The 20,737-nt window shown below is 37.1% G+C and overlaps 1 protein-coding gene across 17 annotated transcripts in view; it reads right to left on the bottom strand.

The window, feature by feature from the left end:
- The window catches only part of LOC150100204 (uncharacterized), a 566,343-nt gene that overhangs the window by 166,613 nt on the left and 378,993 nt on the right, over positions 1-20,737 (bottom strand). For all 17 annotated transcript variants that reach the window (XM_090402864.1, XM_090402869.1, XM_090402857.1 and 14 more), the window contains one exon: positions 16,713-16,908. In XM_090402864.1, the coding sequence (XP_090258990.1) occupies positions 16,713-16,908 (196 nt within the window). The remainder of the gene's footprint in view (positions 1-16,712; positions 16,909-20,737) is intronic.

Genomic DNA, 20,737 nt, shown 5'->3' with positions numbered 1-20,737 from the left:
AGAGGATTGGAATAGCAGATGCTTGGAGGGCATTTGAGGACAGAAAGGAGCTGTATGCAAGAGACCACTTGCATTTGAATGAGGAAGGACGTAGGCATCTGGAGAGATTGCTGTTTTCTGAACAAGTCAGAGCGTTAATACAGGGAAACTAGAATTCCCAGGGTGGCTTCTTGTGAGAATAGGTGCTTGGGGGAAGCAGGACGACATCAGGTAACACAGTGTACAGCGGAGTCTGGAAGGGATAATAATAGGTATAGAAGCAGTGCTATTTTTATGCTTTATACTAATGCCAGGAGTATCCGGAATAAACGAGATGAATTAGTGGTGTTGATTGCATCAGTCTGGCCAAAGATTATTGGGATCTCTGAGATGTGATTGACAGAAGATGATATAATAACTACTTCTTATATATATCAGAGATGATATTTATAAGAAGTAGCATGGTACAGCATTTTTTGTAAGGATAGGAAGGGAAAATGCAGTGGTGGAGTACTGCTTATGATAAGTGATGACTTATGTCCTCTAAGAGTGGAGGCTTTGGATGGCAGTGACACTAATGGTTTTGAAAGCATATGGTGTGAGGTAGAGGTGGGCAAGACAGGATATTTAGTGGGATGTTGCTACAAGCCAAGGAACACAGAGGGTGGGGAGCAGGAAATGTTTAGACAGTTGAGCTTGGTAAGTGCAAGAAGAATGATTGTTATGGGAGATTTTAACTACAGCAGTATAAATTGGGGAGAGGAAGATGCATGTAGCAATAAGAGAATGGAATTTCTAGAATTCTTGAGGGACAAATGTCTTAGGCAACATGTAATAGAGGGAACAAGAGGTTCAAGAGTTTTGGATTTGGTCATAGCATCAGAAGAGTTGATAATAAGTGAGATGATCTCTCCCACCAGCTGGAGAGAGAGTGACCATGTGGTTTTGACTTGGAAGATGAATAGACATGCAGGAGTATCAAAGAGACAGGAACATATGTAGAATTATAAGGCAGGTGATTATAATAGTCTTAGACATCAACTTGGGGAAGTTTCATGGAGGGAGGAATTGGAAGGCCTGGATATTGTTAGTGCATAGGAAATTGTGAAGGAATGTTTGTTGGCAGCAATAGTAAGCTGTATTCCACAAGTAAAGAAGAGGACACAATTTGGTTTAAAGTGGATCACAAACAATATCAAACAGGAACTGCAAGTAAAAAAGAGGTTATGGAAGAGATATAAGGAGATGGGTGGAGAGCAGATATATGAAGAATATAACTCAGGCCAGGAGAGTGACTAATATGGTAAGGAAGGCGAAACTGGAATATGAGAAGAGACTGTTACTTAGATCCAAAGATAATCCTAGGGATTTAGCTATGTGGCCAGTAGGAGGAGAAATGATTGTTGAAGAATGACATTGTGGGATAAAAATGGGAACAGAGTGAGTGAGTGATGCGCAGGACATAGTGGAGTTGTTCAATAAGCACTTTATTGGAGTATATCATCCTGGAGAAGCAAGTTTTAATACTAGAGTGGACAGTGCAGGTTCGAGTTTTAGAGGTGCAAGAGGAGAGTGTGTTCCAAATACTGAGTACCCTGGATGTCAGTAAAGCTGTGGGACAGGATGGTATTGCACCACAGGTTTTGAGAGAATGTGCTAAAGAACTGGCAACTCTGTTGACCTGGCTTTTCAATGAAAGTCTGGCTATGGGAAAGGTACCCAAGGAATGGAAGGAAGGTAAGATAGTGCCATTGCATAAGAGCAGTAGCAGACTGGATGTGTCTAATTATAGACCAGTTTGTGTTTCTGCAGTAGTTGTAAAGACCTTGGAGAAATTAGTGAGGGACTATATACAGTGTTGGGCAGATATGGGTAATGTTATCTGTGAGAGTCAATATGGATTTGTTAAGGGGCACTCTTGCTTTAGTAATATGATTGCCTTTTATAATAAAGTGACAAGAGCAGTTGATGAGGGAAAGGCATATACTGCCTTTTTTTTTTGGATTTTGCAAAGGCATTTGACAGGGTGTCACATGATAAGCTGATATTTAAGTTGCAGCACATGGGTTTAGATGTTGGGTTAGTCAACTGGATTCTGGATTGGCTGTCTGATAGGTATCAGAGAGAGTTATGTATGGTGGGGCAGTATCAAGGAGGCAGAAGGTTACAAGTAGAGTCCCACAGGACTTAGTACTGGGACCAGTATTGTTTTACCTTTATATCAATGACAATGTCAATGGATTGCAGGAGGGGATATTCAGTTGTTTGCAGATAATGTCAAGCTGGGAAGGATTATTAATAATAGTGCAGATACGGTAGCCCTGTAAGAGGATTTGAATAAACTAGGCAGATGGGCAAAGGAATGGGGGGGGGGGGTCAGTTTAATGCAGCAAAATGTAAGGTCTTGATGTTTGGGACACATCGATGGAAGGCTGCGTACTATTGGAGGAGCTGTACTGGAGGAAGTAGGGAAGACAAGAGATCTGTGGAGGTGATGATTGATAGAAAACTGAAATTCAGGGAACATATTGCAAAAATGGTGAAGGTAACTCAGAGGATTGCTACAATACTGAGAGGGATGTTGACCTGCAGAGATAAAGTTATCATTCCATTGTATAAGACCCTGATCAGACCACACTTGGACTACTGTTCTCAAATTTGGCCCTTAGGATTTGAAGAGGATAAATTAACTGTGGAAAGGGTACAGAGGCAGATAAAGATGGTTTCAGGACTGTACAATGTTAATTATGAGGATCAGCTGAGGAAATGTGGACTGCAGAGTTTGGTAGATAGAAGGAGAGGTGACATGATTGAGACTTTTAAACTGTTCAGAGGTAGTTACAGGGTTGACAATGGGGAGTTCTTTCACTTCATGGAACAGTGGAAGGAGCAATGACGAGGAGCCCCTGGAAGTTGTAAAAGGAAGCTGCGAGCAAGAGGGTGAGGAATGGTTTCTTTGCATGGAGGGTGGTTAAATCATGGAGTGCACTGCCTGATAGTGGTAAGAGCAAGAACGGTCAATGAATTCAAGGAGTGGTTTGATAGACTTTGTGTTTCCTAGGAAGGACCTCCCATGATGAGTCTTTTGACTCCATGGAAGCCTGAATAATAATAATTATTATTATTATTATTTCATTATTTCTTTTGCTTCACTGCCTCTTTAACTTCCTGTGTCCATCATGGAATTCTGATTTTTCTATCCTTGCAGACAACCTCACTATATGCCTCTCTGGCTGAATCAATCAATGTTTTTTTTTTTTTTTTCAGAATTTGCCACTGAACCTCCAAGGTTTGGTTCCTGTTCTCAAGCGTTTTCATTTTTTATTGAATAATGTTTGTGTATTTTAGTCTACAGTGCACATCTGAGAACTGCTCAATTTTTATTCATTTTATTTTATTTTGTTATTTAAGGAAATAAGAGCAATTTTTTTATCTCATTTTTATGCCATGTTTTCTGTTTTTTAAACCCATCTAAAATTAAATGTCCTAATAGAGCAGTAAAAAAGAAAGATTGGATGATTGATGAAATTCTTTCTCTCATGGATCAACGCAGATCATATAAAAATCATAATCCAACAAAATATACAGAGGTTCAGAAAATAATTAAACACAAGATCAAAAAAGCAAAAGAAATCTGGATGAATGAAAAATGTAAAGAAATAGAAATTCTACAGGAAAAACATGACAATTTTAATCTACACAAAAAGATGAAAGAGACCTCTGTATATTTTGTTGGATTATGATTTTTATATGATCTGCGCTGATGACAGACAGAACCCAGAAAATACTTATGAACATATGAAAGGTCCATGCATTCTAAAATCAGAGGTAGAATGTGCATTGAACTCAGCTAAAAATGGTAAAGCCCTAGGACCACATAGAATACCGGCAGAAATAGTAAAGTTATTAGAAGGTGACAACATTAACATATTAGTAAAGCTATTTAATAAGATCTACGATACAGGCATAATCCCTCAAGACTGGTTACAGTCGACCTTCATCATGCTACCTAAAAAAGTAAATGCGAAAACTTGTAATGGCTATAGAATGATCAGCCTAATGAGTCACGTTCTCAAAATGTTTCTGAAAATAATTCAAAAAAGAATATACAGAAAATGTGAAGACACCATCAGTGATACCCAATTTGGCTTTAGAAACGGCTTTGGAACAAGAGAGGCCCTTTTCTGTTCTCAGATCTTATTTCAAAAATGTATTGACCAAAACAAGATAATATTCATTTGCTTCATCGACTTCGAGAAAGCATTTGACAAAGTCCAACATGCTAAAATGATTGTACTATTAAAAAGAATTGGATTAGATGGTAAAGACATCAGGATCATTGAAAACTTATATTGGAACCAAAAGGCATCTGTTCAAGTTGATGACATTATTACAGACTCCATTAACATCAAACGAGGAGTAAGGCAGGGATGTGTACTGTCACCTCTTCTTTTTAACATCTACTCAGAAACCATATTTCAAAGTCTTGGAAGGAAGAAAGGAAAGGATTAGTGTAAATGGTGAAATCATCAGTAACATCCGATATGCCGATGATACAGCTCTTCTGGCTGACAATATTCAGGATCTTCAAAATCAGGATCTTCAAAATTGGTTTCTAAGTAAGAAATCAATTCTTAATTTAGCACTTTCTTTAAATAGGAAACAAATAGAAAGAGTGGCAAAGTTTAAATATCTCGGATGCTGGTTAAATGAAGATTGCAATCCAGAAATGGAAATCAAAGTTAGAATTGAAATGGCAAGAAAAAATTTTCTCTTGATGAAATCAACACTGTGTAACCGCAGTTTAAACTTAGAGTACACATGGTTAAATGCTATGTATGGTCTGTACTGCTGTACGGTGCAGAAACTTGGACCTTGAAGACAACATCAATAAAAAGACTTGAAGCCTTTGAGATGTGGTTATACAGACGAATGTTAAAAATCCCATGGACAGCAAAATCCATGGGATTTTGCTGTCCATGGGATTAAAAATCCGATCAGGAAGTACTGAAACAAATGGGGAAATCACATGAACTTTTAGATACCATAAAAAGAAGGAAAACTGCATATCTTGGTCACCTACTTCGTAATGAAAAATATAAGATACTTCAATTGATTATAAAAGGGAAGATAAATGGAAGAAGAGGACAAGGAAGATGAAGAAAATCTTGGCTGGCAGATATCAGACAGTGGACTGGTATGAACTCTGAGAGACTGCTCAGAATAGCTGAGAATCGCTCAAAATTTGCCAAGGTGGTCGCCGACCTCCGATAGGAGATGGCACTCAAAGAAGAAGAAAATTAAATGATTTATTAAATTTAAAGAATGTAAAATTTCATTTTTGCATGGCCGTCTACTTAAGGTGAAAGGTTGTGATGTGAAATATCACACAATTTTCATTTTTATGTTTCATGTATGAATGAAAATTGTGTGATACATTCATACATTTGTATGAATGTATGACAGTACTTTTTAATTCAGATTAGCTGATTTAAAAAATACTATCTCCCATAAAGAGGATAGACATAGACCAACAGATCTTTTAAGTTAGGACAGTGAAGTAAAGTTTCACATGTTTCTTTATAAAGCCATTCTATGGGGGAAAATAATATTTATGGACTCCTGTCTTGTTCATAATGAACTATGTCTAGTGCATATAGCATGCTCCGTAAGTCCAGACTGTTCAGGCTCATGATGTTTAAACTGTTGAGAGGTAGTTACAGGGTTTATGGTGTTTATATAAGACTTGTGTTCTTCTAGCTGAATAAAAGCAGATCTTCCTATTTGTCCAAAATAAGATAACCCACAAGGGCAAGGAATCTGGTATATGCCTGGATGATTGGGAGTTTGTCCTTAGGAGAAGTGAGAAAGGTAAAGATTTTTCTACTATTTTTCTATAAATACACAGTAGTTGTAAAACTTTTGGTTTTTGGTTCATTAACAAAGGATGAACATATTGTTTTATCTAATGGACATGAAAGCCATTTCTCCAAAAAAAAAAAAAAAAAAGATACCTATTAAGAATATTTTGCACAGCATAGATATTGCCCTTCAATCCTTATCTCCTGAAACAGTAAAAGGATTTAAAGTGCAAAAATTCCTTTTACTGCTAAGCTTCCTTTGTCCCAATCTTTCTTTCTTTTTCTGAATTTAAAGTGCTGAAGTACTTGAAGAATAACAAGTTAATTATTACTAAATCTGACAAAGGAAAGGCTGTTGTTGTTGTTCAGGATAAGAAAGAATATTATAGAAAAATCTATTATTTTGGGCCTATTATTTGCTTCTGATCCTACTTATAGTCAGATAAATAAAAAATCACTTATTGATAAGTTTTCTGATTAGTGTAATGAGCAAAGGAAAAAAGCTTAAAACCTTCTATGATCATCAACATAGATTATGTGGTCTACCAAAAGTTTACAAACCAGGTATTTCTTAAAGCCCAGTTGTTGACTGTATAGCATGTCCCACTTAAAAGACACCAAAATACTTATCCAATTTACTTGCAATCTCTAATGGAAGATCAACTTTATATAAAAAGCACTTTGGATTTTAAAAATAAAATTTGTGATTTTCATCGCCTTTCCGATGTATGATCAATCAGCTTAGATATTACATCCTTGTTTACTAATATTCCTTCATCAGACACCATAGAATTACTTCAAGAAGAATTTCTTTTAGAAATTGTTAAACTATTAGATTTTGTTATACATTCTGATTATATCACCTTTAAAAACAAATTTTATCAACATATTGAAAGAAATGCTATGAGCAGTCCTATTTCTCCTACCATCGCCAACTTCATGGACCACTTTGAAGAATGTATTTTTGATAACACTTCACCTAGACCTACATGTTGATACGGATACATGAATGATATTTTTGCAATTTGGAATGGCTCTTCCTCTGAGTTACAGCAGTTTCTTTCCAAATTAAATGCATTCATCCAAGGATCCAATTATTTTTAGAAAAATAAATAGTCAATGAAATAGTCGTTTTAGATCTAATTCTTCGTCAATCAGATGGAAGCTTAAAATTTTCAACTTTTAGGAAGAAACTATATGAGTGTTCTTCCTAAACGTTGAAATATAGGCTGTCATACTGGATCTCACCATCTTTCTCAAAAGGCTGAAACTATTAAGACCTTGTTGCATTGTTCTTTATGTTCTTCTGACAAACTTTTATAGAAAAATTACAACATATTAAGTCAATCTTGTTATCAAATGGTTTGCTTTAAGGATTCTTTCCTTAAAAAAAAAAACATTTAACAGTTATGGCACATCTTCCTCTTCCAATCCATAAGAAATAACTCACATTCCTATCCCTTAGGTGCTAGGCATTTCTGAATACATGGCAAAAGTTTTGATGCCACAGAATATTCTTGTTGCCTTTTGCCCCATCATAAAAATCTCCACCATTCTCACCTTGCCTAAGGACAAGCGTCCGCCATAGATTTTTCCAGGCATCTACCAGATTCTTACTCTTGCTTCCTATCTTATTTTAGACACCCTGGAAGATCTGCCTTTTTTTTTCCCCTTAGAAGAACACAAATCTTATATTAAATATGAGCTTGAACAGTCTGGACTTGCTGAGCACTGGAACAAGAAAAGTCCTTCATAAAGGTCATTTCCTCAGAGAACATCTTTATAAAGAAATGTGTGAAGCTTTACCCCACTATTCCTAACTTAAACACATCTGATAGTCTACAACTTTAAATCTGCTCTAATCTTTCCTAACTATTTATTTTTATTAATTTTATTTTATTAAAGTTGGGAAATTGACCATTTGTTATCTTTCATTAGCTACTAAGGTGGTGCTTTTTAGAATTGTTTGATTGCTGTTCTATAATCTTGTACTGAAGATGCCTATAACACTTAAGCAAAAATTCTATAATAAATAAGTTTTAACATGAGTTTTCCCTCTGTTTCTATAGTTTATTATTGAAAAAAATCAAAGCTTAACATAAAACCTTGATCTTGCTTACTACAGGCAAAAGTAGGAAAAAAAAAGCATCTTGTTTGGTCACTGGAACAGGGCTCTTGTCTTACATTAATCTATTGCAAGTGCTCTCTCAAAGCCTGAATTAAACACTTCCACCCTTTAATCTATAGGTTATGATTTCTACATGAAGCACATGATTTTCACTATCAAGCATGAGATCGTCCTGGACAGTTTATGTGGCTTAAAGTACATCTAGTGACTAGCATAACCCATCCAAAGTATTAATATATCATATTTACAGTCTTTCATGGGTGTGATTGTCTTTAAAAGCATTTCAACATTTCACATTCACAGTTCTCATAAAAAAACATTCTGAAAATATGTTGCAAATGTGGTCACAGTAAAGTTCATTAACACTATGATTTAACATTAAGTATAATGTTATAAAAGCATGTGGAAGCCTGAAATATGTTTCACACACTGTTCAGTGTACAATTCACATTACATGCAAGAGAAAAGGTGAAAGGGGAAAAAAAAGGAATACTACAATATTTCCATTGGAAACTAAAGTATGTGTCTGAATGCTAGGTCTTCAAATAAGCAAGAAGCAGTGTCTCAATGCCTCAGAGGAGCCTAACAACCCTAGAAGTTGTGTATCCAGAAAAAGGACATGGAAAACACTACTCAGATAATAAGTGATAAGAGGGGGAGAATGAAATGCTGCTTATAAAACAACAGGCAAGAGCACTGACAGATTCATGGTTGGTCTGCGATATGTTTCTCAAGTTAAGGAGTAATGAACCATTAAGGTTGGTGAGATGAGTGCTGATTATAAAAACAAAACATGATTGAATTCTGGTGCAACATGAAAATAAAAGAAAAGAAAAATACAATGCGCTAGCTCAAAATCACCAGAACAAGGTTTGTGTACCCAACTGAATGATTGGAGTTGGATCAACAAGTCTTTTACTAAAAGAAGAGCAACAACTATAAAACTAATAAGAGACATGTTTTGTCAGTAGTGGAATGCCTATCGTTAAGTCTGGAATGAAAGGTTTAATTTATTATTTGGCATTTCATTCGGGATTTAACTAAGATGCAAAATTCCCCCCAAAAAATGCTTGTACATAGGTGTAAGTGATTTTGTAAATAATATAATAATACTTTCTTAATGAAATTTTGTACGTGTTATATTGTAAACTGTCCTGTAAATAATAGACAATAATCATAAATGTCTTTGTAAAGGTTACACTGGAACAAGAAAGTTAGAGCAAAGTTCACATTAGTTTAATCGGCTTATAGACATGACCCCAGGCAACTGCGATGTGAAGTCCAAGGCACCCACGTAGGAGACATATCAGAGAGAAGATAGCACAGACTGCAAAATGCTTAGGTACCATCAGCAATCGGTGACGTAGCAGGGAGAGCAGCCGTGAAGGATATAAAAGATTTTGCGGCACGAGCTTGGGATTTTTTTTTGGTTTGTGCCTCTCTCCCCTTGGTTCCGGTTGAAGTCATTCGTGCGCACGGGAAGAAAGATGGTCAACGATGGCCACACAGTCAAGTAGTGGTCTGGTCCAGGCATAGCAGCGGCACAACCAAACAGCCAGTGAAGACCACAGCTTTATGCAGAACCACGTGTAAACATCCATCAGAGTAGTATCGCAATCATCGGCAGAGGAGTGATTCGTGAACGTAATCACTAGTTAGCAAAATCGGAGGACAACAGGTAGCAGATCAAGGAAACCGAGAGGAGTCAGCAAAGATTGATCGGGAGGAAATTCCTGCTTAGTCCACTTGGTCGGTAACATAAAACCTTTTATTTGTCCATTGAACAGTGAACAGAGCTAGGAAGAGTTAATGTGCTAATGTAATAAGTGACAGGACTTGCTAATATATGACAGGACTGAGTACTTTAACCTGTGGTAAATTGTTGTAATTCTAGAAGTATATTGTAACATATATTGTCCTTGAATCATTTTCAGTGTGTTATAATCTAATCTTTGGATATTGAGCAGTTATTCACTTGCATAGCTGCGATAAGTGAACGAGAATAGGACAGTTTGATTTGCTGATGTCTTTTAGTGTAACGCTTTAAATGTAATTAGATCTTGTCTGATAGATTGGTGTTACCTGCAGGAACAAAATTTTTATGTTTAGAATAACTTTGATTACTATGTACAATACTTTAGAATGAATAAACATTCTTGTTTTCTTTACCTAAATAAATTGCCTGATTTCTCAAACTATCGCTTGCTTAAATTAGAACTTGTATTAAAAAAATTCAAGCGTGGGGGGAACTGGTTACGACTGCTAATTGAAGAAAGTAATTTAAGGGCTTGTTGATTACTAGATTTCAAGATCGTGTGACAGTTTGCATGTTAACTCTCTGACAAGGAGATTTCTCTTGTATAGGAATTAAGATGATGGTGCAGCTTCAAAAAATAAATTTTTCTTAATTCTGAAAAGGAGTTAACTCCAGAATTGCAACCAAGGAAAATTCACCTAAGGCATTCTCTTTGTTTGTAGGATTTGCACAAGTGATCTATTGGAATGATAGAACACTGAAGGAATAGGTTTTAGCTAAGATACAATATTCAGTAAAGGGATGAGAGATAATATAACAAGATAGTAATTAAGATACATACATACATACACACATCTTCAAGGCCCACCTTTCCTAATTGGGTTGTGGGGGCAACAGCTGCAAGAGGAACTTACAATGGTCACGATCCTCTGCCACCAAGCTCAGGTGTTCTGGTGGGATTCCCAAACGTGTCCACCCAAGGTTTTGGATATAATCTATCCAGCCAGTCCTTGGCCTTCCAGTTGGCCTCCCACCCTCTGGTTTGGCAAAGAGGGCCTGCTGAGGGAGCCTCTCTTGTGGCATTCTGACCAGGTGTCCGTACCAACGTAACTGTGATCTCTCAACACGGAGAAGCAGCAGTTGAGCATTGAGGGTTTCCCGAATTGCAGAGCTTCTGGCTCTGTCGAGTCTTGTCAGCCCTGCAACCCCTTGAAGGAATCTCATTTCAGCCGCTTGGATTCGTGTCCACATTCTTTCGGTCATTACCCAACTCTCATGACCATAGGTGAGAATGGGGACATAGACTGTATTGAAGACAGCCAGCTTTGCCTTCTGGCTTAACTCCTGCTTCAATACTACCGAACAGCCAAGCTCCCACAATATTGAGCTTGCTAAGCCAATTCGAGTATCTAGCTCTACGTCCCATTTTCCATCATTTGTGGATATGGACCCAAGGTATTTAAACTTCTCCACCTGCCTCATTGGAACTCCACTTACATATAGAGTGCAATGGGATGGTTGTCTTGAGACCACAAATGTTTCAGTTTTGGCCACACTGATCTTCTTTCCAGTGTCTGCACAAACAGCTACAAACCTATCCAGGGTTCGCTGGAGGTCATCTGCAAAAAGCAGACGTCCAATGCTACATCTTCCAATTCTGACACACTCACTGCCTCGGCTGTGCCTATCAATCCAGTCCATAAATATTATGAAAAGGAGAGGTGACAGAACACACCCTTGACGGAGGTCAACGGACACTGTGAAAGGTTCAGACTTTGTGCTGTTTACCCTGACACAAAACTCTGAGCATTCATACAGGGACTTGATGGCAGCTAATAGTTGGCCATCCACTCCATACTCCTGTATTACTTGCCAAAGCTTATCCCGAAGAACCCGGTCATATGCCTTCTCCAAGTCTACAAAACATGTGTAGACATTCTTGGCATATTCCCAAGATTTCTCAAAGACTTGCCTTAAAGTGAAGATTTTGTCCGTTGTGCTTCTACCAGGACGAAAGCCACATTGTTCTTCCTGGAACTTTGACTCAACTATGCTCCTGCACCGTCTTTCCAAGCACTTAGCATATACTTTCCCAGGCAGGATGAGCAGAGAGATGTCACGATAGTTACTGCAATCCTTCTGGTCGCCCTTCTTAAAGACTGATATTATTATGCCTGTCTGCCATTGCTTTGGTGCTCGCCCAGATATCCAAACAGCCTGACACACTCGAGTCAGCCAGAGAACACCGTCTCGATTTAAAGCTTTTAGCATTTCGGGCCGAATTTCATCATCGCCAGCAGCCTTGCCCAATTTTAGCGATTTTATTGCTAAATGGACCTCTTCTGCTGTGAGACTAGTCATTGCACCGATCTGCACCTCTTGGATGTCCACAACTGCTGGGCCACCTGGGTTAAGAAGGCTCTCAAAGTATTCCCTCCATCTGTGGAGGATATCCTTCTCGGTTGTTAAAAGTGCACCATCAGAGGCCTTAATTGCCCTTGCTGTGCATGATTTCCTCCCTCAAAGGCAGCGGATGGTCTGCCAGAATACTTTGTTTGCATTTGCATAGGATGAGTCTAATCTTTCTCCAAAGGATTCCCAAGCCTTCTGCTTTGCTGTCTTTACTGCCTCAGCAGCAGTTTTTCGTGCCTCAGCATACCGCAAATGCATCTCAGGTGATCTGAACCTAAGCCATGTTAGGTAGGACTCTTTTTTTGCCTGGACAGTTTTTTTGGACTTCTTGGTTCCACCAAGGTGTCCTTTTCTCACTGCCCGTTGCCACGCCGAGCCGCTTTCAGCACAGCATGAGAGTGCAGAGGCAATGGCAGCTGTTCTGAACAGCTTCCACTCCTCCTCAACATCTACAGTATGCTTGGGAATCTCTTTGAACCTGGAGGAAATGTCATCTGCAAATTTCTTCCTCACAGCCTCATTTTCCAATGTCTCCCATTTCACGCGGTATAGCTGCTCAGGCCTACCAGCGTTGATGGTAGCATCTGGTTTCTGCAGCCGTAGAGTGCACACAACAAGGTGGTGGTCAGTTGGCAGTTCTGTCCCTCTTCTCACACGAACGTCCAACACTGAGGAAAATAGGTCTGCTGAGACTATAAAGAAGAAGTCAATCAGAGACCTTTGTTCTAGTGTATCCCTGTACCAGGTATACTTATGGACTTCTCGGTGCTGGAAGAAGGTATTCATTATGGACAAGCTGTTAGTACAGCAGAAGTCCAATAATTTCAACCCATTCGCGTTAAGGTCAGGGGTGCCGTTCCTCCCAATCACACCCCTCCATATCTGGTGATCTGTTCCAACATGTGCATTGAAGTCACCCATTAGCAGGACTGATTCCATGTCTGAGACTCTGTCAAAAGCAGCATCCACTCCTCTAGGAAGGCAGAGTATTCTGACTCCAGATTAGGTGCATAGGCTTGCACCACATCCAAATCATGGTTTTTCATCTGCAGCCTTAACACACACATACCTGATCATAAAGTGGTATAATCTTCTTAAATCCTATGAAGAGGACAGGATCCAGACATATCAATGGTAATGCAGGCTTCTGTAAGAAATCCTCCCAGAATGAGAGAGTGTTTCTTCTCTGTACTGTCATCCTAGCTAACAACTTCATCAAGAATGAATGTTAGAAGTAATTCTGTAAGAGGAAGTCTCTCTTCCTTTTAGTTTTCCTTATCCATGACACCACTGTGGCTTTTCTTTTTATCTGCTTTTGAAAGATATGTGATTCTTTTGTCTCAGTGCAAGAAGTACAATGAATTCAGTTAAAAATAAATTACAAGGTAGTAACTTGGATTTAAATAGTAAAACAGCAACTTCAAAGCATAGTCTATTATTCTGTGTGGTCCGGTCTTTCAAAAACAGAAAGATTGCATTTAATATTATGCAAACGATCAAAATATAGAATGGTTTTAGGTACAAAGGCAAAAGCATGTTCTGGTATGCTGGTCTCAACATTAGTCAAGAGGCATCCAGTCTGTCAGCAGGAATAATTACAATGGTATATTTGTTTTTCATTATCATCAACTTCCTGATATGTACCCTCAATGGGTACATATTCAGGCTACTATCAGAGCACTACATGAATAAGTTTACATCTCCAATCAACAATTTTCCTCCAAATTAGTCTATTCATCTGATTTAATAAATCAGATCATCATCAACACTTTCTTCAGTCCACGGCTGGACAAATGCTTCTCCATGTTTATTCCATTTTAGCTGATCTTGTACATCTCTATGCCATAAATGTCCTTAATTTATTTTTATCTCATCATCACCACCATCCCCATCTTACTATTAGCCTGCCTACTCTGATGTCCAGTTTTTGGTGTTCATCTGTTGTCAGACATTCTCATCGATTGCCCCGCCCAGTGCCATTTATTACATTTTATTACTGTTGCAATATCCATTACCTTTGTTTGTTTCATTATCCCCTTATTATTCACAAAATAGCTCTTTCCACATTTTGCTCTGTTGTTTTCAGTCTCTTTAACTGTCTTCAAGTAAGGCTCCTAGCTTTGCTACTATCGAGTATTGTTGCAGAACACAGTGGTTATAAATCTTGCTTTTTAAGCATGCTGGTAAATTATGTTTAAACATATCTCTAAATTATGATTAAAAACTTCCCATCCTGTTGTTATTCTAAGTGATATTTCATTACCAAACTCATGTTGCCTGATTTTCGCTAGATATTCGTATGAACTCACTATTTCAATTTGTTTTCTTTCTATTCCATCATAAATCATTTTCGATTTTTGCATATTTACTTGTAGACCTCTACGTCTAGACCTATATCATTTAAATCAACAATCATCTGTTTTAATTCTTCTGGTGATATTGCTATTAGTATATCATCATCATCATCATAAGCAAATTGTAGATTGCTGATGTATTCCACATCAACATTAATCTTCATTTCTCCCAGTTCAGTTTTCTCACAGCTTATTCAAGAGTTGTAAATAATAGTGATGTTAAAGAAGTTTCATCGAATACCCACATGACTGTGTACCGACAAAACTTCTAATCTCTTATCAACTGCAAAAGACAAACTTTTGCCTCTATCTCTAGCTGGGGTTAATCAGATTCCTTGTTAACAAGGAATCTGATTAACCTTGTTAGCAGTATAATGAGGACAGACAGACAGAACAGTGACTATTCTGTGGAAAATAAGGGATTAGCAAACATCAATACTATACTGATTACCTTAAATCTCTAAAGTTTTGTCTTAGTAAGACTAAATACAGTATCCTTTGCAACACGCTCACCTTCGCCAAAGATGCAATTTTTAATATGAACACCTTTTCAAATAAAATTCCAAAGCCCTGTGAAATGTAATTCAGATTAGAATGATGGCCTCAATCAATTGAATGTTTAAATTGCCATCCTAGGTAAATATCAGAAATGATTTTTTATATATTTCCTATGATCCTTCGAATGTGTTAAAGGATTGTGGTATGCTTTCAATTATATCTCTCTGAATTGCTTGTTTGTTTACAATGATGATGATTGTTAGTTTCAATATAGGGGTTGCTTAAGGATCAAAGCTGTACAACTGAGAGTTGACCTCCACATAGCCTTTAAATGAATGCGAAGAACTAACCAGGGCTTTGACCTAATGTCCAATCCTCACCTTCTTGTGGTGCACCCTGCTAGGTATCTACCTGGATACTGAATGAATGAGGATGGGCTCGCAATTTGGAATACAGTTGACACCAAATTGTATTCTTGGTAAAACATGACAGAATTTCACACTGTTGAGGCTTCCCAGTTAAACAAGGCCCTTATTTGTTCAGCTACCAAAACAAATCTTGAAACACATCCCAACTCAATATCGGCAGAGTTCAAGATCAGCACTATCAACATAAGAAGCCTGAAAGGCAAAGAAATGGAGCTAGCTGAGGAATTAGATAAGTACCAGATTGACATAACAGGGATGACTGAAACAAAAAAGACAAAAACTGGTGAGATCTTACTGAGCAATAAATACAAAATGTTGTATTCTGGCAATAACAATCAAGGAAAAGGAGTAGCTATAGAATTTAACACTAAAAAGAAGGATAATCTTCTTGAATGGCAGGCAGTATCAAGTAGAGTGATGTGGGCAAATATCAGAATGGGGGAACTGGACAATGAGACTTATTTGTGCCTATGGTCCCACAGAAGGTTCTACTAAGATAGCAGTGGAGGAATTTTTTTAGGCTTTAGAGAAAGCAACTGACACAATGAAAATGAAAAGTTAGTCCTTGTTGAGAATCTAAATAGCAGAGTAGGAAATGATTGTCAGACACGGACTGGTTATTACTAACACAATGTTCCAACATAAAAATGGGCACAAATTCACATGGAGAGAAGATGCAAGGAATAAGATAAGTCTTTGACTATGTTGTTGATAGTGATGTTTTCTCACTGGTGCAAGACACAAGAGTGCATAAAGGATTTGAAATTGGAAGTGATCACTTAGTCCTGAGCAGGATAAAATTGAATTTCATATTGAAAAGAATAACATTAAGAAATTTTAAAGTGAATAAAAATTGAGCAACTCTCAGATGAGAACTGTAGTCTAAATTATGCAAATTTTTTATCCAAGAAAAAATGAAAAGGTTTGATTTTTTTCTTGAATCTTCCTTCATGAAAAGAAGGCTGTGCCTAGAAAATATCAAATATTTTCTATGCTACTGTACTTTTAAATTTATTGACTTTTCAGAGTAAACGACCCCATCAAGAAGTTTCTTAGAGGAAAAACTCTGTCATTATCAATATGAGATCAATCTCACCTTCAGTTTAAAAGCCCTTCCAAATTCTACACGCTAGGCAGGAATTCCAACCAATGGGCATTATCATTTACTGAATGAACAGGAGGATCAATATGTTTTTGTTTCATTCAAAACCTCAATTTCTGACACACCAAAAGAAGGAAGCATACATTAACAATTAAGCCCAAAGTCTATTAAAAAAAGCACAAAATCATAAATACCTGCTTTTGTAAGGCGAGGTGTTGATTCTTTATCACCACCAGAGTTACTTTCTCGTGTTAACAATGATATTCCTCCAAAACTACTTGCTTTTGTCACTGCTGGTCTAGCACTTCTATTAGGAGCAAGACCCTCTTTAATCTGGTCAGTTTTGGTGAGCAATGCAATTTGTGTTACCTTTCCGGTGATGCGTGCACTCTAGTTAAAGCACAATACTCATATTGTAATTATACAAAATGACAAGAAAATAGAATAAAAATGTATCAGTTATCTTATTTAAGTAAAATAAGTGCAATAAATATCAATGTCTTTGATTCTATAAGAATGTTGATAGATAGAAATAGACATGCTTTTTTTTTTTTTTTATATCAGCAAGAGGATAAAAAAAAAACATTACATTTCTTTCAATAAAGGTTTAACACCACTCCCACACCCTATTTCAATTCCACAATTATCCTTTTTTGTCAAAAACCAATGTACAATGATTGTGCATTTGCTAATATCAGATTATAATGTACAATCAGTTTACATTTGCTTACAAACCATAAAGTCCCAATTTATATAAAAGGGAACTCTCAAAATTTAAATAAATTTAAGATTTGCCAATCACATGGATTAATAATAAAAAAATAAAATAAAATAAAAACTAGTGCTTATTAATGTAATTCTACCAGGATTTAGGTATTTTTAGCATGCTTTTATAAGAAATATACAAATAGAGTAAAAATTTAGAGAACTGCATCATCAAAACCATGGTATAGGAATAAATGGTTAATTATTTCCACTACCATAAAAACCTGTTGGTATCATACATAAATGGCAGTGTCGTGATAAAAAGCATAATATTCATTATGTTGGACCATGTGCAATGTTTTATAATAGAAGATCACATACGAGGGTGGTCTGAAAAGTTTTCGGCATTGACCATAGATGGCAACACTATCGGCAAGATTTTTTTTTTCCAAGTTGGTACATCTGTCAAAAGCATCCATGTGAAATCGCAAGTCATTTATCAAGTAGTTTGTTTTATACAGCTGTCTGAAGCAGAAATGTTGTCTGTATCCCTTGAAATGGAGAAAATTGAGTATCCTACAGTTATAAAATTCTTTGTATAAGAAGGTTTAATGCCAAAAGAAATTCATTCGAAGTTCAATATGTTTTTAGAAACTCTCCTCCTTCATTTTCGACAATTAATAAATAGGCTGCCGAGTTTAAACATGACCGTACCAGCCTTGAAGATGATCCATGTGAAGGATATCCAAAAAGTGTAACACCACCAGAAATCACTGATCAAGTGCATGATATGGTATTGGATGACTGGCAAGTTAAAGTGCATGAAATTGCTGAGACTATAGGCATTTCAAAAGAATGTGCAGGATATATTTTGCATTGTAAACAAAAACGTTTGTGCAAGATGGGTGCTGCGCTTGCTCACAGGATCAAAAACGCACTCGCATGAAAATCTCTGAACAGTGCTTCGAGCATTTTAACAAGAATAAAACTGATTTTGTGCATCAATTTATTACTATGGTTGAGACTTGAATTCACCATTACACACCAGAATTCAAACTGCAGTCAAAACAGTGGACAAAAGCCGGTTGTTCAGCACCAAAGAAGACAAATTTGGTTCCATCAGCAGGAAAGGTCACATCAGTGTTTTGGGATGATAAAGGTATTTTGTTTATTATCTATCTTCAAAAGGGTAAAACAATAACCTGGGAACATTATTCCTATCTTTTAACCAGACTAGACGAAAAAATTCATGAGAAAAGACTGGGTTTGCAGGAGAGAAAAAAAATCAGACTTCATCAGGACAAGGCACCGCATCACCTGCAAACCAAGGTTTTTTGGCAGTGGGAAAATTAAGGAATCCGCACTATGAATTGTTGGAACATACCCTATTCCCCAGATTTGGCTCCCTCTGACTTCTATCTCTTCCCAAAACTAACTAAAACTCTTCCTCACTAGTCAGCGTTTTTCTTCGAATCAAGAGGTGATAGCTGTAGAGAGGTATTTTGCAGATCTACTGAGAACCACTACAGGGATGGGTTAATGGCGCTGGAGCTTTGCTGGAATAAATCTATTAGGCTTAACGGAGATTATGTTGAAAAATAAAAATAATTTTGAAATTATAAATTTGTTTTTTCATTGTTAGGCCGAGGATTTTTCAGACCACTGTGTGTGTGTGTGTGTGTGTGTGTGTGTGTGTGTGTGTGTGTGTGTGTGTGTGTGTGTGTGTGTGTGTGTGTGTGTGTGTGTGTGTGTGTGTGTGTGTGTGTGTGTGTGTGTGTGTCACACTGTACTCCCTGACGATGTCTCAGTGACTAAGATGACATATTGGAAAATTAAATAATATTTTTCATAATTTCTCGGTGCTGTTTCATTCCATTAAACCTTTAACACGAGTTTTTCACAGCACTTAAAACATGGATAAAATTTTGATATTTAAAAAAAAAAAGTCTCACAATCAGAAAACGAATGATGCAATTTAACATAATGTGTTCATAAAAACATCATCATCATCATCAAATTCCTGCCATGTACCCTCAAGGGGTGTACAGGATATGACAGTACTACATGAAAAAAATTACATCATTACTAACTTCCTATCTACAATTTTCCTCCAAATCAGTCTGTTACTTGTCAAGACTCCAACATTATCAGATCTTATATTTCTATCGTCTAAGGCACTTTGTACCGTATCAATCCACCTATATCTTGGTCTTCCTCTGGGTCGTTTTCCTGCCAACCTGGCAGAGAACACTTGTTTTGCTAATCTTTCCTCTCCCATTCTATTTAAGTGACCATACCATCTGAGATTAGCTCTGCTAACGCATTCCTGGATGCTGACAATGTCAAGTTCTTTCCTAATATCCTCATTTTTAATATGATATTGCCATTGATGCCATCTGTTCACGCCTCTAATCTTTCTCAGGACTCTCATATCTGCGGTCTCTAGTCTTTGGTCAAGTGTTTTACTTCTGACCCAGCTCTCAGATCCATAAGTTAAAATTGGTTTGAACACAGTCTTGTATACAACTAATTTAGTGTTCCGACTAATTTCTCTTTTATTCCATATGAATTTATTCAATTGACTTCCCACGATACCAGCTTTGCTGATTCTGTTGTCTATTTCTATATTTAGTTTACCATCTTCAGTAAAAATTGTGCCTAAGTAGCTGAAATGTTTTACTTGTTCTCCATTCACAACACAGTTGACATTTTCAATGATTCTGCCTATTTTCATTGTCTTTGTCTTTTTATTGCTGACCTTCATACCATATCTATTACAACAGCTATTCAATTTAGTCAGAGAATCTTGCAGACTTGTAGCGGATTTATTTAGAAGTATAACATCGTCCGCATAAAGCAAAGAGCTGACATTAACATCTCCAATTTTGATATCAGGTTTAATACCACATTCCTTCATAATGTGATCCATATAGATAATGAATAACAGAGGGGATAATGTACATCCTTGTCTCACACCAGATTTAACATTAAACCATCTTCCTGTACTTCCTTCAATTCTAACTGCTGACTCACAACTCAAATAAAGACTAAGTATTGCTTGATATAATGCCCCATTGACACCATATAACTGCAGCGTATTGAATAGCTTCTCTCTTGGCACCTTGTCATATGCCTTTTCCAAATCGACAAAACTTAAATACAGATCTTTGTTATATTCCCATGCTTTCTCGACTATTTGTCGTAAAGTGAAGATCTGATCCTGACAGCCTCTATTTGGCCTGAATCCAGCTTGTTCTTCACCAAGCTTTTCTTCCACAATTCTTCTCAACCGTTTCTCAAGTATACTTGCATAGATCTTGCCAGGAACACTCAGTAGGGAAATACCTCTGTAATTCTCACATTCAGTTTTATTTCCCTTTTCATATATGGGTACTATGAGAGCTCTACTCCAATCATCGGGAATTCGTCCCTCTGTCCAGGCTTTCTGAACTATACAGTGTAGCCACTGTAAGACTCTTATACCACCATACTTCAGCATTTCTGGTCGAATATC

Source organism: Typopeltis vanoorti, chromosome 13 (genome assembly GCF_054136105.1).
Source record: "Typopeltis vanoorti isolate ZY-2024b chromosome 13, IOZ_Tvanoo_1.0, whole genome shotgun sequence".
Taxonomy (NCBI): domain Eukaryota; kingdom Metazoa; phylum Arthropoda; class Arachnida; order Uropygi; family Thelyphonidae; genus Typopeltis; species Typopeltis vanoorti.
This window is presented reverse-complemented; position numbering and strand designations above follow the sequence as displayed.